The 25,595-nt window shown below is 36.8% G+C and overlaps 1 protein-coding gene across 2 annotated transcripts in view; it reads left to right on the top strand.

Annotated features, from left to right (window-relative positions):
• TMEM245 (transmembrane protein 245) overlaps positions 1–25,595 on the top strand; it is an 89,260-nt gene that overhangs the window by 16,103 nt on the left and 47,562 nt on the right. Inside the window, exons 5-10 of one of the 2 annotated variants that reach the window (XM_074576341.1) lie at positions 4,776–4,988; positions 10,054–10,223; positions 15,136–15,159; positions 21,524–21,628; positions 22,924–23,006; positions 25,199–25,289. In XM_074576341.1, the coding sequence (XP_074432442.1) occupies positions 4,776–4,988; positions 10,054–10,223; positions 15,136–15,159; positions 21,524–21,628; positions 22,924–23,006; positions 25,199–25,289 (686 nt within the window). The remainder of the gene's footprint in view (positions 1–4,775; positions 4,989–10,053; positions 10,224–15,135; positions 15,160–21,523; positions 21,629–22,923; positions 23,007–25,198; positions 25,290–25,595) is intronic. The other variant, XM_074576340.1, reaches the window with a different exon arrangement.

Here is a 25,595-nt window from a genome sequence, read left to right as displayed (position 1 = left end):
TTTTTTAGCTGAATTTTTAACATCTTGCCAAGCAACAGTCTCCCATAAATATGCTATGTAAGTGGTTGTGTTCTTGTTTGTTGCTTGTGGTTTTAATTTTTTTCTCTTCTTTAAGACTTTTTTTTTCTTTTTACAAGTTGTGACCTCTCTTGGCCAAAAGAAAACTACGGCAGTTCTACAAATGTGTCTTTGTAGTGAATGTTTTTTGACTTATTTTCTTGAGACAGTTAACCAGATGAGTTTTTTGTCTTGCAGATTCTGTTGTTGTTTTCCTTCGTAGCAGGAAAAGAATATGGAGTTTCCTGTTTACTCCTAACAATAGTTCAAATAATTCTATAACAGTCTGTTTGAAATTAGCATTCTATTCTGTGATATTGTTAAGTGTCCTTTTGGTCATCTTTGGTTTGGATCTTCTGTGTGAATGGGGATGAAACGTTGTTCTTGAATGGTGAAAGGTTTAACTGGCAGGGTTAAGAAACTGCAGCTTTGTGGTTTTCATCTGTAGTGATTTTTGGATGTTTTGTTATCTTGCTTTGGAACTTGTAATGTAACACACACATCTATTTTATGAGAAGTTTAAGATTTTGAAAGTTTTCACACCTTCAGCCAGGTGGACAGCAGACTTCAAGAGGAGATCTTCCTTAGATCTCTTGTAAATATGTCAGTGGTTGTCAAGGTTGATTAATTGTCAGTAGCAATAATAATGTTTAATCAATTATAGAACAATCAATGCTTCATATTTCTACTGTTCTCCTTGTGCTAAAATTTTTAATGAAAAAAGCAGGAAAGGAAATAAGCTGTATTGATTTTATAGGTTTTTCTGAACACTCATGTTTTTCCTTATTTTGTTGTTGAGTTTAGTGTTGAGGGTGAGGAGTTTAATTATTCCAGTTGAAGGTGGTCTAAGTTGTTGTCCTTCCTAGTGTCCCAAGTCTTTCCAGACTATACAGCAAATGTGAAGTCTGCAACTTAAGAAGCAGATACCACTGCAGTATTTTGTTATTGGCCTTGTAGGCAAGATTCTATTGTCTTGTTGGCTTTGAATATCATAGATACTGAAATCCTTCATTGTAGTCATGACTTTTACCTTTCTTCTCCCCCCCGACTTTTTCTCAAAAAAAAAAAACCAACCCCAAAAAAACCAACAAAAAAACCCCTCAACCACACAACTATTTTTCCCTTGAAATTACAGAAAAATGTGATTATTCATGAAGGAGTACCTTCATCCTGGTGTTCTGAGAGATTTTTTCATTAATAATAATAAAATCACTGTTTCATCTAACTCTGGAGATCTTATTCTGATACATGTAGAGATACAGACGCTTGCCTTCCTGTTTGTGCTGCTCTTCCTTTTCCTTTTAGTTAAGGAAGGGCAGGAGAATAATTCAAAATGCTGTGCTAACAAGAAGTTAACTTGACAGAGAATATATTGTGTAAAGAAAAGAATGTGTCTTAAGACAGCCTGGAGAATTGACTTTTTTTGTTGTTTTTATTATATTCAAATAGGTACTGTACATTCTGATTTTGCAAGAATTCTTTCCCATTTGGGAAAGGCTCTCATACTTTCATTAGTTGAACACAGAAAGGTGGTTTTCAGGTTTCATCTCTAAAAATATAATAAGGGACACTAAATGAGGTTTCACAGAACCCGAAGTTACTCTAAATCAATATTCTGATAGACCTTTTTTTCCTATTTGTGTCTACAAGGCACTCATGCCTGGCTTAACATGTATTACCGACAAAGTGTGACTTTTTTTTGTTTGCAAAGTTTGGTGGGGTTTTTGGGTGGATCAACTTTGTGAACTGAGTTATGATACAGAGCTAAACAGCAATTCTGATACTAAGGAGTCTGTGTTTGTCACGGGGGAGAATACTGGCTCATTGGCAGTGCCAGTTTACTTTGGCTTAAAGTGCTGTGGAACTGCGTTCTGAAAAAGTTTTCTTGCCTTGGGATCCCCTCGGAGTTTTTGGTCTTTTTTTTCTTCTTTTTTTTTTTTTAATTCTTTTCTTTTTTTTCCTGTTAGCTCTTTCCCATCTGTGTTTTACATTCCGTGTACAGTCTGCTTAAGTTAATAGGGAAACTGTAAGCGAATGAGGCAGTTCAATTGGTACTACTCTTAACATTACTGTTATTTAGTTTAGGTTTTCTTCATTGCAAAAATATGTTGATCCAATTTTTCATTACTGAAAGAAGGGGTATTGCTTTTTTCTTTGATAAAAGTGACTTTACTAAGGGCTTTAAGGGCAAAAAGTGTTTGATAACTTCAGTCTTGAGGCATAGCTTCCAGCATATTAAATTCCTTTGGTTTTTTTTCTATTTTGGCTTTTAGCATTTCCTTCCCTTTGATAAATACTTGAGTTTCTGCTTGTTGTCATGTTACTTCTGTTTATTATATTAATTTTGGAGCAAACAAGTAAAAATAAAAGTTTTGTGTAAGTTGAATTGATTGGGGAGAATTCTCAATTATGGATATACTTCTTTCAAATTTGTGTTGCTTTAGCGCGTCTTCAGCTGGATCCATTTGTTTCTATTAGTACTCTTCTGCTTCATTAAAAATAGACAGAGAAGTACAGGGGAATAAGACACTGTCTATTTCTTCTGACAAAAACACTTTGTCATTTTAGGAAAGCTTCTGTTCACAGGTAATTTTCACTCCCCTTATGAAAAACGAACTCTTGTCTTTTTCTCCAAAGTGTAGTTTGTATATGATAGGGCTGGCCTTCATCCCTTTGAGATATGAACTGATTTTCCAAGGAGCACTCCATCTGAAGTTTCTGCTGCATTTAGCTGCTTACAGAATTCCTTCTTTCAGGCTGTGTGCTGCAATTCCTTTGGGAATATTCTGAAATTCCACCAAATACGTTACCAGCAACCAGCTGATGTTTGTGTCATCATCCCAGTGTCGGTCAATTGGGAGAATCAGTAGATCTACCTTACTGTATTAGTGTGGTGGAGAAGTGTTTAGAATCTCTAAAAATAGTTCCCCTTACTTGTAGAACACCAATGCAGATTTCTACACCAAAAGAAGAGTGTTCATCCAGTGTATGAAGCTGCAGAATTTGTCACTTACCACTACTGTACACGTATGACAAATCTGTCTTGGCTTTTTGTACATTCTAGCTATCATGCTTTAGGCTAGGAATGGCTTTAGTAATACGTGGCAGCTAAAAGCGCATGTGTGGGATGTGAGTTGTTTGACTGATATGCATGTAGTATATTGTAATACAGTTTTTACAGTAATTTTTCTTCGTGGGAGGAAAGTGGTTGGTGTTGATATGACACAAGTCCAGTGAAAGAGTTGTGTTCATTGCTTTCCTGCTACAGTGTGTACCAACATAACAAATTGCCTTTTATTCTTCAGCATAGAGTAACTTCAGGTTTTCTTGTGTGTGCATTCTTCTACCATGGCTGCAAATTTTGCTCAAGTAAAAGTGTGTGGGAAGGTGTGTGACAGGCTGAGAGAGCTGGGATTGTTCAGCCTGGAGAAGAGAAGGCTCCAGGGAGACCTTATAGCAGCCTTCCGGTACCGGAAGGGGGCCTGCAGGAAAGCTGGGGAGGGGCTGTTTGCAAGGGCGTGTAGCAGTAGGACGAGGGGCAACGGCTTTAAACTAGAGCAGGGTAGGTTTAGATTAGACATTAGGAAGAAGTTCTTTACAATGAGGGTGGTGAGACCCTGGAACAGGTCGCCCAGAGAGGTGGTGGAGGCCCCATCCCTGGAGACATTCAAGGCCAGGCTTGATGAGGCTCTGAGCAACCTGGTCTAGTTGAAGATGTCCCTGCTTACTGCAGGGGGGTTGGACTAGATGGCCTTTAAAGGTCTCTTCCAGCCCAACACATTCTACGATTCTATGAAGTGTGTGCTTTTCACCACCAGCATGAGGCCTCAGTAAAAGTTAATACTGGTGTTCTCAGGGATAGATCCTATATACTGCGACTGAAGATGGGTTTGGTCTCACCCATACTAGTCTGATACTAGGCAGGTGCACCAGCGAAAAAGTTAAATAAATAATTTACTATGTTCTCTCTACAAGAATTTTAATTTGGACACAATATTTTTGCCTGAAATGACTATTTACTTTTTGTTTATAGGTGCCTTTAACACACCAGTTGATGTTTTTTAAATTCAATTTCATATTTTCGAATTTACAAATGAGAGTGACATTTGTTACCCACTAATTTACGCTTGCTGTTGTTACTAAAACAGTGAGTGTTATGTTTGTAATGTGAGTGTTCACGAAAAGAAAATGTGTAGTAGGAAATTTGTAAGATACAAGCTTCCTCTTCAATGTCTGCTGTATTTTTTTTGTTTTGTTTAAATGAGCTTTGTGCAAATCTAAGATTTCTTTTTAAGTACTTGAAGTAGAGAGAAATCAAAGATTTCTTTTATAGATTTCTTCTAGCAGTGAATTACACTTTGAGTTTTTCAGGGTTTTATGGTTATTTTATAAAATATATTTGGCTTGTAATTTATCTGCAGTAACAGGAAGCCTCTTAGAGGCTGTGGCATCTTTTCTTCTCTCCTTCTCCTGGTACTGCTTGCCATGGTGTTGCATGATATGGTAGAGTTTACACAGCCCTGTTCTAGCTTTTCAAAATTCAGATCAGTGCCAAGGCTGTCTCTATCTTTTAGGGAATTTAACAAAAAACCGAAACCAAACAAAAAAAACCCTCACAACAAAAAAAAGGTTAATTTGGGACTAGGGAGCATATTTGGTTCTGTGTTGAATGTTAATATGATAATTTCCACTTCTTTGTTTGCATTTGTTTGTTTTAGGAACAACCGAAGGTGATCAGCCTCCACATGCTTCATCATCTTTCTCCTCCTCTTCATCGTCTTCTGGGAGCAGACAAAGACCCGAGATAGGGTCTTTTCTTAGAAAAAAGAAAACTAGTGATATCTACTTTGTTGCACTTGTGTGGGCCATTGTCATTGTCCAGATCTGGCTAAATTTCTGGATTGTGCAGCTTTTGCCAGTGCCTTTTGCAGGTAATAATCCAATTACTAGAAATGTATGTTAAATGATGACTTTGGGTAGCCTTAGGCATTGTGTTAAATAAAATAGAAGGAAAGGCTTTAGACTTGTATGAGTTTTAAATTAAAACTTTTTCAATATTTTTTGTTAAGAACATCAAGAACATAATGATGTTATTGAACATTATTATGTTTTTGGTGAATTGTAGCTTCAAATAGCAAGATTGATGTGTGCTGTCTGTTATCATGTAGCGGACAACTCTGTAGAATTGCTTTGTCTGTTGAATATTGTAGCTACCTGAAATAATTTAGTGCCATTGTAAGAATACTTTTGGCTTGGAGTACTTTGTTTTTCTTCCTCTTGATGTCTTGTCTTTCATGTTTTTGCACCTGTAGATAAAGAATATTTTAGCTGTTATTCAGTACTGAAGTACAGCTCATGCTAACTTTTAATTTCCATTAAAAATGGGTTGTTAGGCTCTGTGGACAAGTCACAAGATAAATTTTATTCTAATTAGCTCTGGGGTTAATTAGGTTTTGTTGTTTCACATGTACATGCATCTGTTCTCTTATATATCAAGCAAGAATGGAGTAGTTACGAGAGCTATCTAAGGAGGTTATTTTAAAACTGGGTACCACTTTTTCGAACACTTTTTTGGGGGGTTAATAGGGAAGATGGGAACTCTGGAAATATGCATAAGTTACTATGAATCTGAAGGCATTTCCTCCCATCTCCCTACTGTAAACAAAGTGAGTTTCCTAATTTGCTTGGATTTTCTCTAAGCTTCGGTTAAAACACTAATTTTCAGCATTTTTTAATGTATCTAACACTTAAATGTAGCTATTTTCCCTTTTATCCAAGTGTGGTGGGTTGGCCCCAGGTGGTGGCCAAGTACCCACAGAGCCACTATCTCTTTTCCTGGCTTCTGGTGTGAGCTCATCCATGGTGAGCCGTCATACCCTTTGGGGAGGTACCACCTCAGGTGTCTCCTCATCCCTAGGCCATGGTCTGTTCAAGAGGTGTACCTGTTCCAGAATGGGTCCTCCACAGGCCATGGTCTCTCGGAGCGGTGTGCCTGCTCCACTATGCAGCACTTCTACTCCCCTGGCCTTTTTATTTCCTTTCTTTATCCCTTTGTTCCCCATTCTTCTCTCATCACTTCTTATGTGTTCCCTCCTCTTCTCCGTCTCTACTGTGTTCTGTCCTTTCTTAAGTATATTTTCACAGAGGCACCACACCTCTGCCTGGTGGGCTCAGCTTTTGCCTCTGCTGGGTCTATTGTGGAGCCAGCTGGAACTGACCGTGCCTGGCACAGGGCAGCCCCTGGTCGCTCCCCATTGAGGCCACCTCAGCAGCCACCCTGCTACCAAAACCTTGCAATTTACACCCAACACACAAAGCCATTATAAACTGTCTGGTTGTGGAAATCTAGAAATCATGATTCCCGTGGGGCCACGCTTACAGGTTTGAGGGGCTCTGGACTCTGAGAGGCATAGGGAAAGGAACAACTGCACATTTGGTTGTGGCACTGTAGTAGGAGCTAAAGGGTAATATGATGCTTAGGCATATAAATCGCTAAATACAGGCTAAGAGGAGAAAGGGCTTTGATCTTTGTTTCATTTCCGTGTAGTTGCTACAGAAGAAACTGCCCCGTTTTGGTGTCTGGGCATCATGGGAAATGGTGAAGGCAGGTTGGATGTAGTTCATAAACGCATTGTGAAAATGATAAAGGGATTAGAAAATCAATTTTAGACTTACTAGAAGCAGAGCTTATGTGCCTTAATTCATTGAAGAGAAAAGTGAAGGAGTGACTTAACCACTGTTTAAAAATACCTACTTGGGTGGGAGGAAAAACGGGTGCAACAGTTTTGCAGTTAGGCAGACAGCAATGACTGGGTTTAAGCTTGAGCCAGACGAATCTAGATGAAGGTGCACATCCGTAACTGAAATGGATGAATACTCCTGCTGCCAGTTATTAGGTCTAAATTAGCTACCTGAACAATCAACTCATGCCAAAATAGAAATTAATTTTGAGAATATTTGTGACCTGTTGCCTTAGCGGTGACACTGGGCCATTAAGTGCTTTTTCTTGGCATATAACTGAATATATCTAGATCACTACAAAAATATTATGAAAAGGCAGTATAATAATGAACAGAGCCAAATGTAGAACAGTGGATCACAATAGATGTCAGAAGGTGAATGATGATGACCAGGACTGTTAAAAGAGAGGTGGTATTAAAAATATTTAGTAGTGGAAAATAGTAAGACTTCCAAAGCAAGTTTCTTTGCAACTTCTGAAGTTTAAGGAGACTAATAACTTAAGCACATCTGAGACCTTAAGAAGAATGCTTCTGGTATGTGGAAAAAATAAAAACAAAACAAAACCCTACCCTTAAAACCTTAAATAAAAAGGTGTTAATTCCACTAGAGTTTATTATTGGTAGACGGGACTTCGTGAAGTAGCATTTAGATCATTAGAAGCATATTGGTATAATTAATGTTTTTCCTTGAATGCATTTGTACTTTGGTAGAATGAGATGCTCTTTTAAAATTGCTTAATGTAGAGGGTGGAAAAATTATACAGTAATTATACCATAAAATGAAAAGATGAAGAAAATGACTTTTGAATTCAAAAGCTAAGCAATAAACTAGGTTGTAGAACACTTGTAGCATTTTGTTCAGTGATGTGAGCCTGGGAATCCTGTTGCTGTCTCTTTTTAAGATCTTTCATTTACTTCCTTGCTTGTTCGGTTGCATCCTTTTTTGAGTTCTTTTTTTGTCTTCAGGTTATTTTCTACTTCGTGGAGATGTTTGGAATTTCTTACAATGCAGCCTTTCTCTTCTTTTGTTCACATCTTTCTAATAACAGCCATCCTTTAGCTTATTCACTCTTGCCTCTTTTTAACCTAATATAATTACAGCTGTGTGATTGATTGTAGCACCTCCTGGCATCAGCTTTGCAAGGAGAGTGCACTCACTTATTTTAGAAGATATTATTTAAACACTTATTTAAAAATAATAGCAGAAGGTTAGAATGCCATTTCAGGTATGTTGTTCACCTTATAAAATGCAAGCTTGCCCTGGTTTGCTGAGCAGCAGTTTGTGTATTTACCATGAGTTTCATTTCATCATACAAAACTTCAGCCTGCAACTTAGGTGCTGGCACTCACACTGTATTTTCTCCTTTTTTGCATTTTTGCCACGTGATCTTGATTATTAGGTTAATCTATTTCTTCAAGAGAATAAATCCCCTATTTGCCACGTGGTGGTGCCAGAGGGTAAGTAAACCAAATGTCAGCAAATTGTTGAATGAGCTCTCCGTGGGCAAGAATGTAAATTATTACAAGTGGCTTACAGATAGTAGACTTTTGTGGAACTTTGATAAATGCCCTGTGGATATTAAAAGTTAACCTTTCGGCTACGTATGTCATTTTACACATCTCCAAGCATGATGTGAATTTTTGAGGACGAGGGAATTATTGTGGTGTTGATGTGTGGCAGTAACTAATGAATCTAGTTTGGAGAATAGTCTTTCTTAATAAAGAAAAGCTGTATTAAAGGACACTTAAATGTAATGATGGGGAATTTGGTATCAAATGTTGCTATAAATACAATATAATTGGAGGAATGCTGCTGTCGTTTTCACAGAAAGTTACTTTACTGTGTAAGTAGAATTTTTAACACTGACTGTAATTTTTGATCTACATGTGACGTTCACTGTTACTAAATTCTGGTTTAAAAAAAATTAGAAAATAGAATTATGTGATTCTGTTGCTAATAGTTTCACTTTGTTTTCCATTAGAACCATATTTTTCAGTATTTGGGGATGCTGTATAGTTTTGTTTAGAGGTTGGTGTATCAGTAGTTCACGGCAGGACTGGGTTGTGAGACCTGGTCTGTCGATGTGTTTTGTAATGATGTTTTTGTGACATCATTACTCGAGTAATGCACTCCAGAGTGCATCAATACTCCAGTAAAATCACTTGTAATAGAAATCTGTGTTTATAATGTGAATTAACTCACTCCTCTATTCTGATGTTAAATTCGATAGTAGCTTTGGAAGATTACTTACTAAAGGTCTGTTAGCTTCAAAGGAAGGTTTCATATGTATCATGCTTTTTTGCTTTTACATTCCTGATTGTGATGATTCACAAGTTTTGCATGTGTACTCAGTAAATGAGGGAGAGAAGTGACATCGCAGAATAGGAACCATAAACCTTATGCAAAAGTCTCTGGGCTTTATTTCATGGCGAGTAAACAGACATGAGCTTTTATTTCTGTAACTGTAATGCTAGACATTTCTAGTGTTGTTAAGAGGCTCTTTATTTTACAGTGGATATATGTTAGAGTGTTGGAGAAAAGCTGTTTGTGGTAGCAAAATGCTGCTTTTTTGGGGGGCAAAAAAGTTGTAAATATTTCTTCTGTTGTCTGGTTTTGAGCAGCAGTATGGATTTTTCTGAAGCTTTGTGTGATCATCTTCCTGCTGAGATAAAAAGCTGATAATAATGTTTTTGACGTTTAAAAGCAAAACTGATGAGTAGTTGTATTTTAGTTGAAGGTTTAAATTAACACTTCTTTACTGTAAAGTTATGCATGATCTGCTGTCTGTTCTTAAAGGAAAGATACAACTTTAACAGTATAGAAGGCCTAAACCTTAAGAACCGAGGCTGAAAACTTGGGTTTATATGTAACATACTGTTAAGTTCTGAATCTGGTATTTTATGTGTAGTCTGGCGTGGTGTATTTGTGAAGATGTGATAACTCCACTGTATTAGAATCATGGAATGCCACCTGCTTATCCCAAGCCTTGCTGAAGTGTCTTAGCTGCATAATTGGGCAGTGCGTAGGCATCTTTCTTCTGCTGCCATCTCAATTCCATGTGGATAAGTATGGCTGTAAAGCAAATGAGGATATTAGTACTAAAATAACTTGAAAATTCTGAAAGTGGTTTCTGATGGGAGATAAAACTCAATAATATTTTTCTTTTTTTGTAGGTCTTTCAGAACGGAATAGATGCGTAGTCTTGTGGTGCTCCTCTGAAATCTCTAATACTTGATTTCCTTCTTGTGGTTACAGTTTGGGCACTTAAAAAACTTGTGGTTCATTTCGGAGTTTTGAACTTCCTGGCAAACCATTGCAAAAGTTGGTGGCAACTTGTTGAAAATTTTGTGAAGGAACGTCAAGAAGCTCTTGCTCCACGGCCCATCAGAGGGCTCGGAAGAGTCATGCTAAAGCTTGACAGTAAGGTATTTCTACTTATTTCCTTAAGCAACCTGAAAGTTTGTTTTATTCTCTGTTCACTGTTTGCTGAGATGCTTTAATTTTAAAATAAACGTCTGTCACTAATGGACGCGTCTCTCATGTAAAACTATATCTGTTTTATGGTGTATTTTAAACCATGTCTCTTCTGTCACTATTCACACTTAAGTACACATTTAAACTTTGTTAAATGATTGCATGCAAAGCTTGACGGAAGTCACTTAAATGTTGAGTTAGCTTTAGAAGATTCTTTATGTGAGTAAGGCAAACTTCTCATGGTTCAGTCATCTTACCTGATTACAAAGATTTTGAAGTTAAACTTAATGAGCTTTAATCTGAAGGATGAGATGTTCTTACTTCTGTTGTGAAAACTTAATTTCAAAACAAACTCATTTTATTCTGTAAGTAGGGCCTGAGCTAGTTCAAACACATTTGTTTATGTTGTGTGGAAGTATAGTTGTTTAACACAATGGTATGGTGGTACAGAAGAATTCTTCTCTGTCAGAGAAGAATTATGTGAGATAAGGTACTTGGGAAGTGCCATAGAATTAGGCTTCTGAGCTTCCCTCCTTTCTCCCCCACTCAAAATGTGCCCACATTTGCATTCCAAATTTCAGAGTTGTAAAGCTCCATAAAATTTATAAAGGCTTCTCTATTCAGAGTTGTTAAGTTTTGACTTAACCTGATAGATTATTTTGTTTGTAAAAGCTATGCCAGTGTGTAAGAATGTGCTTTCTGTAACTGAGTTGCTGAAGTATTCTCTGCTTTAGAAAAAGTCGTTACCTCAGAGCTTCTGTAACTGAAGAGCTGAACCCTGTAAGTACATTTGTCAGAGCATCTGTACCTGATCAGATCCGTCTGAATTTATTAGCTCTGAATTCCTATAGGAAAAGGAAGAGCTTAAGCCCACAGCTAATGGGTAAACGGATGTCAAAAGGTCAACAAAAGCATTAAAGTGGCTGTAGGAAATAAGTAACAGTGTCACAGAGGAAGAATTTGAAAAAGGAAAAGCCTTTCAGAATACAGCTATGAACAAGATAAAGGGAGTTTCCAAAGGCAGTGGGAAATATTAACATGTTAGGATAAAAGCTTACATTATACAAAGCTTTTTGTTAAAAGCTTTTGTTTTGTTAGTAAGACAACTATAGACACAATATTGTATGTATTGTATTTCATGAGTTGTCAAGTTTAGTATCCTTGTATTGCATAACTATATGACACGGTATCCTTCCTAATTCCGTTAAGTCTTTTCTCCTTAAAGAAGGTAGGGCTTTTGTCGTATTGTGCAGCAGAACTTCCCACTCCTCAGCTTAAATGTATTTAAGGTCAGTTTATATTCATGTTCTTGTCTAAGCAAAAGAACAGCGTTGGCATAACTCATTTCTCCATCTCCCCTCTCCCCCCATTTTTTAGGTCATAGTCATATTCCTTCTGAGTCTGTGCTGTGTGTATTAAAGCAATTCAAGCTCTTCCAGCCTTTATAAGAAAGACAGTAGATACTCTGCATGACCGTTGTCCTTGTTTGTGCCTGTTCTAATTAGAGTTCACCTGGCCTTATCATGGGTGGCCGGAATTATATGTGGTCTTCCAATGCTTGTCACACTAATGCTTTCATATCTTTTAAGTTCTACTGGATATGCTTATTCTGTGCATTGTAGGGTCATGGATGCGTCTTATCTCTGAGAATTTGGGAAGCAATGCCATAGGATGTTGGCAATTGTGATTTTTTTTGTGGGTTCAGGGGAAGGAGAATAATGAAAATGACATCCTTGCAATTTTTTTGTTAGAAAGGATGGATGAGCTGCATTTAAGTTGGATTACCAGATGTTTTGGCTTTAGTAGGCACTCTTGAAGAGGAAGTGAAAATATGAAAACACAAAATAGAAATTCGTGGAGTAAATTGTTACAGCTTACCTTTTGTGTGTGAGAGATAAAACAAGATTAAAGGACATTTGCTTTGCAATTAGATGTTTAATTTTTTTAATACTTTATTTGTACTTTCTTTTCCTGGGAGCTGAAGCTCCTTAGTGATCTTTTTGTTTGTTTGTTTATTTTGGGTTTTGTATAGTGGAGGCTGAATCTCAGCATCAGGATGTATTGGGGCCCTTAGCTAAGTACAACAAGCCATTGACAAGGTCTGTTTCACACAAGTATCTAGTGGTACTACTTGGTCTTTCTAAAGCCATATGCCTGATTAGGAAATAGTTCCAGGTTTGAGTCAAAGGTAGTGAGGATGAGAAATCCATCTTAGAGTGGCATCTCTTTTTCTCCCAAATGAAGTTCAGGAGGCTTGTGTAAGTGGTCTGGAAAATAACCCATTGTGAGAAATATCAGAGAGTACTGCTCATGCATGCAAATCTTTGAGCTTTACTGATTATGTCTGTTTCTTAAGTAAAAGTAGTAAGAAAAGAACTGCTCTTCTTCTTTCCCCCTGCTCATCAACCTATGCTTATCTTGGAAATGCAGACAAATTTGAACTGAGGAAAAGTTCTGATCAAGAGGAAAGTAAGTAGGGCATTGCTTTTCATTTTCTTTATAAACAGGAGATCAAACTGTGCCTGTATGTGCAGGCCTACTTTAAATATTGGCTGTGGAAGTAGAATGTCCTTACTGTATTCTTTAGTCCCTCGTTGTGGGTTTGCCAAAAAACACAGCAGTTCAGATGTAGAGACTTCCTGGAGGAAAGAGTAGGGAGGTTTCTGTTGCCATCCATCAAGTCATCTTAAAACTTAGTAGATACGGTATCATGCATGTTCTTATCAGCAACCAAGAACTAGTAATTTGCTTCAGTGATAATTTTTTTTTTTTTAAATAAGACTGTTGTCTTTTAATATGGTGACCGTAGTTTTATTTTGATTAGAGTTTGCGAGGGAGTTCAGCATTGTAGGCAGTTGCTCAACTGCATGCACTACATTTTTATTAATTAGAATGTGGTAGTATTTTGTGTGCATGCTTTCTGGTAGACCTCAATGAATCATGTAGTTATTATATGCTTTTTCTAAGTGTAGCATACTAGAATTTTATATCTGGAGGACTGTAATAGATAGTTTGGTATTTGGGTAAAGTCAAGGTTTGGTTCTTCTGGTACCAAGTTTAGCACGTAGTTAAAGCAAGAACAAAAACCAGGCAAAATCTCTACCAGTGCATATATTATTCTAGGACATACTTCTACAGACATGTAAGATCTTATATAAATAATTTTCCAATAAAATATTGGGAAAGCCTTATTAATTTTGGATGACTTGAAGATTAGAATTAAGCTGTAGCCTATTTTTAAATGTAGATTGATTACATTTGTAGAACTACTTAAACATCAGTGTTGGTAAGACAGTAGGCAGGTAAAGCCTCCCAGATATTGTCTTAAACATTAATAAAAAAAATTGTTATTTTTGACATATAATGTTATTTCTTAGTTACTGTACTTATCATCCTATTCCAGGAGGCTGGAATTATAGAAAAATACAAAAGACTTCCTTTTACATTCTGCTAAGATGTCATCCTAAAAATAGAGCTCTAGTTTTTGTTGTATTGGATTTGCAAAGTAGAGAAATACAGCCATGAGACCTACATTTTTTCCAAAATGAACCTAATGTATAGTGGGTTTTAATATGCAGAAGTAAAGTTAAAGGCAAAAGTATGTTGTTGAATCAGTACACAACTTTACCTTTTTTCACAGATAAATTATTGCATAGGTGAAGAGGTAAAATAGAAACAAATCCTACAGTGTCAATTTGAGGCTTTGAAGTTTTGTCAGTGCTTTCCATTACTGTGATTCTTTCCATGGGTAGTATAAGCTAGTAAAACTGGGTGCTTTGTGACATATTTTATTTTCATGTTTCCTGATGTTCATGTTTCTTTGTAAATCTGCATCTTGCTTCTGCTAACTTAACATTCTGAGATATTTTTAATTTAAAATGTTCTTATTTTGTGTTCATTGGGAGCCAAGATAATTTCTGGCAACTGGTGAAAATACTACATTTGTTGAGCATTCACTGATCTTGTTTTCAGGGAGAAACAAACTTCATTTACTTGAACTTAACCTTTAACACAGATGAATAACAACATTATAGTTTTCACTGTTGCGATTATGCTGCTGATTACTAATGACTAGAATTAAGAATATGGTCCTATGTAAACTAGGTCCTAAAATGGGTGTACTTGAGAAGTATGGGTGAGAATTAGTAAGGAAAGATAACTGTAGTACAAAAGGAGAAACGTGACTGTTGAAAAGTGCAAAGAGCCTTCTGCACAACCAATAAAATTATATGAAATCCATATGTTTATTTGATCTACAATTTGCTGTTGTGTGTGTATATCAGATTTGATTACATATTTGAAGTTGTGCCATTGAATGTGAATGTTGTAACATGAGTATGGTAATGAAAAAACATAACGTGTTTAACAGTAGTTGACATCATGGAAGTGTTTTGAAATACATAGGAAACTGCCTGAATGGGAGTATTAATGTAACGAACAAGTATCTTGTGTGAAGTTTTGGTGTTTCAGTAAAGTGCCCTTCTCAGAGTACTTTTACAAGTCCTGCTCTGAAATCTGAAATGTTAGCTCTCAGTATAATTAAACTGAAATTGCCCAGATTATGCTGATAGCTCTGTTAATATCACTGAAGTTGTTCTTATTTGTTATATCCCTCTTTGTTTCAAAAAGTGCATGTTAATAGTAAAATCTAGATTCTTGCATTAGAAGTTGTTATGATCTTTTCTTAGTATTGCAGTTTACCTTTTGTGTCTGGAACAATTTCATTTTCATTCTGTGGATGACTTTGCCTGCCTGTCGTTGCTTTTTTTTCCCCCCTCTCTATTACTGCATTTTTCAATAATTTTCCACTGTGTTCTTGTCTTTTTTTCCCCTTTTCTCCCATCTCCCCCTGCCACTGACAAGCTGTGGCACTGGCTTAATAAGAAGGTAAATAAACAGAAAAATCGTGATTCCAACTAATGGATTCTGTGGTTTTGGGGAGTGTTTTTTTTTTGTTTGTTTTGGTTTGTTTTTTTTTTTCAGCATGAACACTCCTTAACATGCTTTGCTTCTTAGTTTTCTCTCACAAGTGTCTCTTCCAGCTCTTGGTATAAGCTACTGAAGGTCATATAATTCTACCTGATCTCTTGTCTTCTACTAAATGAATGCACATAGTTACATGTTTTGTACAGCAGAATATTGCATTAGCCTTCCTAGCAGTAGTTTGATTTAGTGTTGCTTTTTCTTTAAGAACAGTTGATCTCTGCTGGTCCCCACTTGCATGCGTAACAAAACCAGTTCTCTCGCAGACAGGAGAGCTATTCTCTGCTTGGAGGAAGCATCAGTCAGCTGACCTAACAGGGGAGTGGTGAGGGTGAAGCACAGTTGTAGACCTAGGAACGTAAGTGCTTGCAAATAATGCATTGACTGGCTTTAGCCAGTGCTGTTAATCTTTTACTTTTGAAGCCTCAACCTGGCCTGTATGCTCAGTGGCATTCAGTGTAGCAGGAGTGAAATGAGAATACTCGTGGTCTCAGAACTGCTGACGCTAACAACAGTCTTAAGGGAAGTGAGGGCTAGTAAAAAAATTCAATATAATTAAAGCAGTTGGTATAGCTAAAATAATTTTGCTTTGAGTGGCTTTTAAAAACGTGTGATGTGTTGTATAAGGAATGTACTCCTCAGTTCCCATGGTTCATCTTAGTCCACTAGGGTTAACTGTTGTTCTTTGTGGAACGGTCATTCCAAAGAAGTTAAAACTGATTCAGTCCATGTTTGGTCTCATGTGTGACAAATCTGGACAACTCCTCAATGCAGTGATAGCTTGCTGGGACTTGGGCGGTGTCATTGCTTCAGACAAGCACAGGGCTGGAGAGGGATGCCTGTAGCCTGTGTACATCAGCAGGACCTGAGAGTTTTAAAGAATCTAGTATGTGATAAAATATATGAAAACCGAGTGATTAAAGGAAAGACAAAAAACACCAACCACCATATCTGGAAATGGGTTGTGCTTCCAGCAGCAACTTTTATTCTTACTTCAGTATTAGCGGGAGAGTTAGAATGGTTACTAAGGTTTTATAAACAGCAACCCATCCTTTTCATTCAGTAGCAATTACAATAGAAACCATAGATCTGCTTTGCGTGTTGTGAAAGACACCTGAAACACTGTTGTTCTGAATGCTGTTGAGAACAAGCCGGGCAGAGTAGAGCGTGCAGGCCGTGGGGACACTGGCACAACTCTCTAAAAGGTTCTTGTAAACCATGAAATGGAGCTGCACAGCTGGTTATCTGCTGTGAATGGCAACTGGTGAATAATGCTGCATGTAGCGTCCAGGTTGAGCAGCTATAATGATTTTAGAATGTTTCATCTTCAGTATTTACTCCATGAGCTCAGGGTTATATGATGAGGGGCTTTCTGTGTTCCTGAACAAGTGGGTAGAGTTGCTTGCTTTATGATTCAGTTATAATTGTCCACTAAGAGGGCAAATGTTCTTTTGCCCTTTAGTATAGTTTGGTTGGTTTAAAATCACATTTTTATTTCCTGAATTTGAAATGCTTGTGTTATGTGAGTGACTTATGATTAGTAAATATGTGCAATCATAACCCTTCATAAAATTGTTTTGATTAGGTATTGGTTTGTTAGGACAGATCAGGTGAAGAGTTGAGTTCAGTGAGCCACAGGTCAAAGTTTAGTCCCAACTACTTTTTTTCTGGCTCGGAGTTAGTTGTTTGCTTGTTTGAAAATCCATGTGTAGATCAATTTTTCCCTTAATGTGAATAGGTTGCAACTATTGGGCAAAACCCTGTGGATATAGTTTCTTAGCAGAGGTTTTTTTAGTTCCTAGCAGCTATTTTGGAAAAACTCCCATTTTACTTCACAGTTTCAGACGAAGATATCATGAAAGTCCTTTAGTGTTACGTGCAGTGCTGACTGCTGTGCGTGATGAACAAGTAGTAATATTATAATCAAGCTGGAAAAAAAAGGCAAAAAACCACTGTGCAAACTGTATCGGGTTCTTGCAGGTTCTTTTTGTTGGCTTTTTTTTCTTTTTTTTTTTTTTTTTTTTTTTTGGAATAGTAGAGTATGATTACTTTTTTAAAAAATGTAATTAGAGGCAATGAAAGGAGATCGGTAATACAGAGCACTGGATGCAGTTAAAAGGTTGTTTCCTTTGCACTTTTCTCCTTTTTGCTCGTCTTTGAAGGGAAGTACTCATGAGAGCACCAAGATAAATTTCTCATAATCCACCAAGAAACTAAAAATACACCACCTAAAGATGGCAGAGTTTGAAATGATGGTTGATTTTGGCCGCTAGTGATAAGCGTTAGGTTCTTTTCTTCCTGCTCTAAGAGCTTCTGTCAAAGAGCTGCTTCAAAATTTTTGGCAAACAAGAATAGTATATAATCACATAGTTTAACATGGTATACATAACCCAAAATGCAGAATAGGTTCAGTTGGGCTAGCATGATTTGTTCTTTATAACACTGTCTATGGCAGGAGTCTTTAGAAAGAATTGCTAAATTCTGCTGTTGCTGATGGAGGGACACTGGTACGAGTATGCTTGAGACCTCACATAGACTGTTCTCTATCTTTCCTAACTTAACTACTCATCTTGACTCATTTTAATGGAATCCTGGGATGTGTCCTGATGACAGGCTTCCCCTTATTCTCATCAGATGATACAATAAGATGATATCCTCAAATGTTAACTGAACTAAAGGGAAATGTCTACAAGTCTAAATGTATTGGAAAAAATTGTGACAGATAGTGAAGCTGATTAAAGAAAAGAAAAGTCATTTTTGTTAATTTCATGTTATTTTTGTTAATTTCATGTAGAATTAATTGAAAATGAAGTACATGTCCGGGTATGCTTCACTGTGTGGGTAATGCAGTCAATAAAACATATTAGAAAAAACAGTGTTCTGATGGCTATGCAGTATGAAACATATAAAAATATGAATTCATAGATGATGTATCATACTGCATAACATGGAGAACCTGTCTAGATAGTAGGATTCCCAGTTGTTAGGCATGAGCTATATTTCTGTTATAGCTCAGTGTAATATGGTTTGTATCATCACCCAGAAGTTTGAAAGCAGGGATTACTTGGAAATTACTGAGAAACGTTTTAACAGAATGCAACTTGTCTTAAAAACTTTTTTCTACAGTGAGCTGAATTAAAAAAAACACCATTAAACAAAGGTCAATACCTTTCCCTTCAAAACTGTGACAATTAAAGAATAGTTTTTTTGTGGACAGTCTGTCACCTATCAGTAACGTTTCAGTTGGTTTTACAAGTGTGACCTTCTGTAGCTTAGGAGCCTGGCTTCCTTTACCTTGCGTAATTTTGGATGTTGTGGCAGCATCAGCTTCCTGCTGTTGACTAACCTTTAGATTAGAAGCTTGGAACTGAATTTAAAACTTAATGATCTCTGGCTAATGACTAGTGTTTAGTCAGCATACGTTTGTCTTTGTGTGCATGCCCATGGTTTACAGGAAGGATGTAAAGGGAGGTCTGACAGGGTTGGGGTAAGAACAAAGTCTGGACCTGGTTCAGCGGTAAGTACAAGCACAGAAGAATTTAACAGTCTAGTTTACCTGCAGTAACATAGCACCTACGCGTTATTTAGCATGAGTGTGCAAAGGTGAGTGTTCCTAAGGAAGTATTGTGGGTAAATGTAGAAGAAGGAAGGGAGGTTTAATAGCAAACAAATTAAATTCTTCAATACTTCTACAATACTCTTCTATTTTATTCTACAACAATCAACTTCTACAATACTTCTACAAGTACTCTAAAATACTTAATCTAATTCAGTTGTCTTCTGTGATTTCTCTGTACCAGTTGTGTAACTTTGATCTGTTTAAGAGTGTAGTGAGAGATGTAATTTCACTACCTGTAGGCATAGCAGAGTTGGCTTTCATCAGCTTGGGCTACCTGCCCAAGTAAATAAATGCAAGGTGGACTTGCATGGCTGAGGCTGCTGCCTGTACTGGTACAACATCAGTGCTTCCATTACTTTATTAACTACATTAAAGGTAATTCAGGCTTTACGTGTGCTGCTGCACCTCACCACAGTAAGGAGCGTTAAGAAAGGATGACCCTGTTGGTCATGTTCCAGTTCAAAGAAAGTCCTCATCCTGATCTTTTGGAGCTTGATCTTCTAGTAGTTGTTACCATGGTGAAACAGCTGAAGCATCCAGCTTCAGCTGCACTGAGATTTCGTCTATTGGATGCCACTGTCACAATCACTGAGGCTAGCATTTTTGGAAATCTCTGCCAGTACCTCCAATTTCTTAGATTCAGTAAGTCTGATTAAGGTGCTATATGTAAGACTAACTAGCGGACTTCTTTTATCTCTAACTTAGAAAGTAAACAGCAATTAGTTTGAACTTTTTTAACTAAGAAATAACAAGGGCAGCTTTAATTTTTAATAGCCTCATTTTGAAGTCTATGCTATAAAATTTCCATCCCCTGGCCATCCAGTGTTTTTTCAGTGATATTTTTGATTTCTGACCTTTAAAATAGGGACTCTTATTTCTTGCTTCTCTTGCATAATTCTTAGATGTATCTGAGGCTGGGAAGGGCACAGCAAATCCTGTTTTCAGTCTTATTTCCAAAGAGGTAACAACTCCATGTAGAGGCTGCTGAGAATTTTTCAGAAAGCTGCAGTACCACTGCAGGCAGGTAACCTCCCTCTAGCACTGGCAAGGCATTTCTGGTAGCTGAAATATTTCAGCAATGATGAAAAATCTTAACAATATCTAAAAAAAAAATTTTGCAGATTCCTTCAGATTCTCTGAATTCCTTTCTGCAGGTCATAATATAGGACAAATTTTGTTGAAAAAAAACTTGCTGACTTAACACTTGTTTCATTTAAAAGGATTTTGCTCTTCAGTTTTTTTCATCATTTTGAACAACAATACTAAAATGCTGAATATAATCATTGTGTTAATTTAGATCAAACAAGTAGCTGGCTGTGAAAGAACTTGAAGTTAAAAAACAAGTGCTTAATGTACATTAACTGCTCAGATGCTACAGGATGAGCACCAAAAAAAAAGCCCTTACTTTTTTTCAAATAGGAGGCTTCGGTGTTAACTAATTCAATCATCACACAGCAGACTGTAGAAGTTGCTTGTCTCAGGGCCAGTTTCACATGTAGGGATAGGGTAAATAATGAAAAATGAACTAATGTAAACCATCAGCAAGCATATTAGTAGTTTTGTAAGATCGCTAACTATAACGTTACCAGCCTAATCACTGAATAGATAACTTGTAACTCGCTTGGAAATACTGTCATCTACTGGACATTGGCTTTGACCTCGGTTCTCTTAAAGCACAAATTTAACGGCTGTACTTCTGCTTTTTCCTGCAGTAATACCAGATGGAGTAGAAATAGCCTTGGTATTTGAACCATAGAAGCTAGAAAAATTTATTTGATCATACCTGCATGGGCTTTCACAGCTTTTTATGTAAATAGTCAATTTGTGTATGAGACGACGCTCAGCTTGCAGTGTTCTAGAGCACTCCGCATAGTCACATGGCTGAGCAGTTTTATTGTTTTGACTGACACTATCAGAATTTCTCTAATCTTAAGTGGTATTGTTATTTGTTTGTGGACATGTATAGAATGGGCCTTTCCTTAAACTGTCAGGACAACATACACGCATGTTTCCTCTATCAGTAGGTTTACCTGATGCATGTTTAATGCTGAGCATCCTTTCAAGATTGAAAGTGGATAGAAATAGTCAGTGCTGAATAATGTAGAAAACTTCCAGCCGCTTTTCAGTTCAGAAGGTGATGAGCAGCTTTAAAAAATTGGCTACTTGCAGAAATATCTCATTTGTTGTTCAGGTGGCTATTAGCTATACAGATTTGAAAGCCATGGTTTTACTTTACAGTATACCTTGAGAGCTTCCAAGTCCTGTGCAGATAGTATCTCTAAGTTTCCAAATTGCTGAAGGACAGGAAACAGAGCCAAATACCTAGGTTCATAGCTGACATGAATGCTAGCTTCTTTAGGTCTAGTAAGTAAATGTTGAATTATTGCTTGCTTTGCAGAGAGCTTGCTGTGTCTTGTGGTAATGTGTAAATGTTGTTTGTAAAATCACATGTCATACCATGATTTTAATCATGCTAACATCGCTTGTTAATTGTTCATCTCCGAGCTTGGGCATAAATGCTGTTTGATTAGAGCCTGATTTTGCACTCAGATTGTAAATAAAGATAACAATATTGTCATATAGCATATAGCATTGCTTTCATTTAAGATTGATTTGTATGCTATGATGTTTTTTCTTTTTTCTGCACAGATCATCGTGTGGTTGGAGAAAATGCTAGATAAAATAATCAGCATTTTCATAATATTTTTGCTAGTGATAGGAACCCTTCTGCTAGCCCTGCTCCTTACTGCAAAGGTACAGTGCGCTAAAGAATGTAATCATAGAGCTCATTTTAAATACTGAATGAAAGTTATTGTTATATATCCAAAATTCTGTAGCTTAAATAATTCTTTGAAAAATTTATCAGCTGAATGCACTGTAGTTGTACTTGTTGCCGTTCCAAGACTTCTTATGTATAAAAATCTATATATTTATTTGTATTTATATGTTTATTTACATATGTAACAAAACTAATATAGAGATATTTGGAAATACAATATTTATTCTAGTAAAATAACTACTAGCTTACATATTACAGAAACAGATTTGGTTTGCATCCTGCTACGCTTTTCTGGTCGATGGCAGAGCCACTTAGAATTTTTTCTTTCTAATTTACCTTACATCAGAAAGATACTTGAAAAATGCTTGTCAATTTGTTTGGGTAATTGCCTGTAATAACCTCATGCTATCCTGTTCTGAGTTTAAATGTGCTGAGATTCATGATCACGTGTTCTCTGAAATGGATTTTTGGTTTGTGGTTCGGGTGTGTGTTTTTTTTCTCACCAGAAGAGGTCACTCACGTCCCTTTTTTTCCCTCCCCCTTTTCTTTTTTTAAACTGGAGCTGTGTTCATACTTGAAACAGTCAATGGAGATTGAATGTTTGACTTGAATACGGTTACGGAACGAAAATCAGTGGGTTCTGATGTCAATCTCCTTTTTCCAAAATGTAGGCTTACATAATGTTGAGTACTTACAATTGAAAGCTTTAAAAGTTGTGCAAATGTTCCTGCCTAAAGCTTCCTTATATTGATAAAAGGATCATAAAGATATTTATAAAAGGTGTCTTTTATCATTCTTACTGAAGAATTAATTTGGTGAGGCACTTTGTAGCATGGTTGGTCATGTTAGAGCTGAGCATTCATTAATTTTTACACTTCTTTGATCCATGGCTTAAAAAAGATATATCTGAAACTGTTCTTTGTATTTTAGTACTTCCCTTGACAGCTCTGCTGTATTGTTAGAATTTTTTCCACTGATGAGATAAGGTTTAAACTTCCATTTGCTGTTTCTAGTCACAGAGTGTATGACCAAAACTGTCAGACTGATGATTATTGTATTGACTGGGTTTTTTTGGATTAATGGCACTTCATTCTTCGTAATGGGTTGTCTGCATTGGAAGAATTATTCTTTAACTGTACAAACTGTCCATCCCGCCCCCCCCACCCACCCCCCCCCAAAAAAAAAACAAAAAACAAAAAACACCAACAACCCAAAAAGCATCTCTTTAGTTTCCATTACATAACATTTCTCCTCTCTATATTTAATTTAGGTACATCAAGAGAGTGTTCACATGATTCAAGTCACAAGCAGCTTGATCAATGAGACAGTAGCCAGTCACCCAGAATGGGCAAAGTAAGAAAGCTGAAGTTAAGCAAATAGTATATGGTGGATGAATAAGCTTCCAGGTGCTCTTATGCATAGTTTTTAATTTGAAAAATCCCCTAGGTGGACAGAAATGGGAGTGACTGTTGCAGGCAGGTGTAAAAGCTAAACTCTCAGGCAACAGTAGTGGTTATATGTTACTCTGGAGGACTGTCAACGTGGTATCTTAATTGAGAACTGGTTGGACTTCAGTGGAGAAGGACGGCTGTTTAAACTTCTCTAGTTACAGTTTGGGAGAAAAACTCGCATAGTGCAGAGAATAAAGAGGTCGATATTCTTTTCCCTTTTACCTGAAAAGAAAAGTAATGGCAAAGAATGCTCTCTGTAGAGGGTTGCGAGATGAGAGCTGAAAATTTTATTTTTATTTTTTTTTTTGTTCAATGTGGAGAGCCAGCTGCAGAATGCCTTTGAAGGAACAGGAGTTGAAGGAAATGTTTTTGGAATGAACTGAAAAAGAGTTTGAGAATGGAAAGAATGGTGGATGGGGAGAGTTTGGTATGAATCAGTTGTAAAGGCTGCTCCTATTCAGAGTAGATGTGTATAGTTTACACAGTGGGAAGTTTATAAGATGTCGTCTGTGTAATGATTAAAGCAAACACCAAGGCAAATATTAAGGGAAACAGAAGATTTTGAGAGAAATGTATACAGAGAAAAACAGTGTCACACTGGTGAGCAAAGAAGTGATTGCATGAACAGCAGAGGGGGAATAGGTAAGACTGAGGAGTGTGATTTTTTTTGTTTGTTTGTTTGTTTTTGAGGGGGGTTGTTTCAGTTTGCGTTTGTTCTAGTTCAGTTTAACAGGCAGCTTAACCTTGAGTAAAGGTGAGTCCAGGCACTTACCAGGAAAAAAGAACTGTCTCCTGAACGAGAGTGGTTGACTTTTTTCATGGGCACTTTCTAAACAAAAGCGATGATGGCTTAGTAGGATTGAAAGAAAGTGCATGCTGTATTATAAGAGCAAGAGAAAATCTCAAAAACAGAGCTAAAATGATACAGTTAATAAATGCTATAGCAACATGTGCTTTAGCAATACTGAAGTGATAACAACCAAGAGAACAGAAAGTACTTAAAAATGTGTTTTATTCCTTCATGGCATCTCTTTTGTTGTTTGGCCTTTCAATTTTGCCCTAAGATGGAAATAAGTAGGACTAATGAAAATGTAAATTTGACTGTCAGAAGCTTATTCACATAATGAAAATACTGGAATACTAGTTGAGTAATTTTAGCTAAAAATTTTAACTTCCAGTGTTTGCATCCAAATTTGAAGCATCCAAAACACTATCTTTCACGTCATTAGGAGTAAGTTTACCTCTTGTTAAATCCATCAAGCTTGCCTAGCTTTCAGAGCTTGATGTGCACATTATGTTTAGAGATGACTGATTGAAATGTCTTGGAATTATGATGCAGAACATTTCTGAAGGGTTATACAGATAGAAAACTTTCCATGTTGATCTCAGCCAGGTGAACAAATGCAGCAGCTTTATTTCTGGAATGCTTACTTGTTTTGGAAGGGCTCCAATGTGTGCCATTGAATCAAGATGTAGAAAGAGTAAGCAGAGAATGTGTGCCCTGTATTCACAAGTGTTGGAATGCTGGCAACTCAGTAGGTCCATTGCTTGAAAGCAACGTGAATCCCTGAAGAAAGTCATGAGCAAGTATTTTGGTGGGGACTTAGAAATAACTAGTGCCCCAAACGTGTTGCTTCATCTGGTTGCTTTTTCAGGGAAACTACATTAACAATTTACATTCAGTTTGTAATTCAGAAGGTTGTCTTTGCAGCTAGACGAGGCTGCTTCATATAGTGTTTTCAGAAAGCTAGAACACTAGGAAAATTTCTAAGCAGGTAATGCAAATAGCACGTATAGAGATCGAAGAGCAGATCTCTTTTGAAAAAGTTGAGATGACAATTTAACTAAGGTTTTAGGACCCTTGGAGAATTCCAAATGCAATGACGTGCCCTAGGTTTAATTGTGCTTTGCTTATGAGAAGGTCTGTTCCATGATACGTAGAAAGAAATATTGTAGTTGTAGTAAGTTTATATATATTTAACCTTAACTGTTTATTGTTGTTTCAAAATGTTAATTTGTAATGCGTTTCATGTGTAATGAAATGGGTAAAGTATGTAGCAGTTAACTTTGTTTTCCTTCTTTAAAAAATACTAGCTGGCTCCCAGAAGCCCAAGTTATTCAGAAGGCACTCAATTCAGCAGCTAATAACGTATACCAATATGGCCGAGAATGGATTACACATAAGGTAAGAGTGAACTTCCCCACCTTTTTTTAATGTTTTCATTTCTTGTATTTCATAGAAGTAAAAAGAAATAAAAAGGTTTTTGTTTTGATTCTTTTCTGTGTTGTTAACCATTTTGTTGAGAGATCTATTCTTTCCGCTCTCTAATTTGTGAGTTGAAGGAAGGGTGGGAGGGATTTCAGTAGTCTTCTCTGCTCAGAGGAATATTTATTTTTAAAAGTTGAAAAATCTGTCATCATTTTAATAAGATTGCCAGTGAAAATGCATCAAATAAAGATAAGTAATTTTTTTCGTCTAGGTTTAGCTGTC

This window comes from Larus michahellis, chromosome 2 (genome assembly GCF_964199755.1).
Source record: "Larus michahellis chromosome 2, bLarMic1.1, whole genome shotgun sequence".
NCBI classification, from domain to species: domain Eukaryota; kingdom Metazoa; phylum Chordata; class Aves; order Charadriiformes; family Laridae; genus Larus; species Larus michahellis.
The sequence above is the reverse complement of the archived record's forward strand: the minus strand, read 5'-3'. Positions and strand labels throughout refer to the sequence as shown.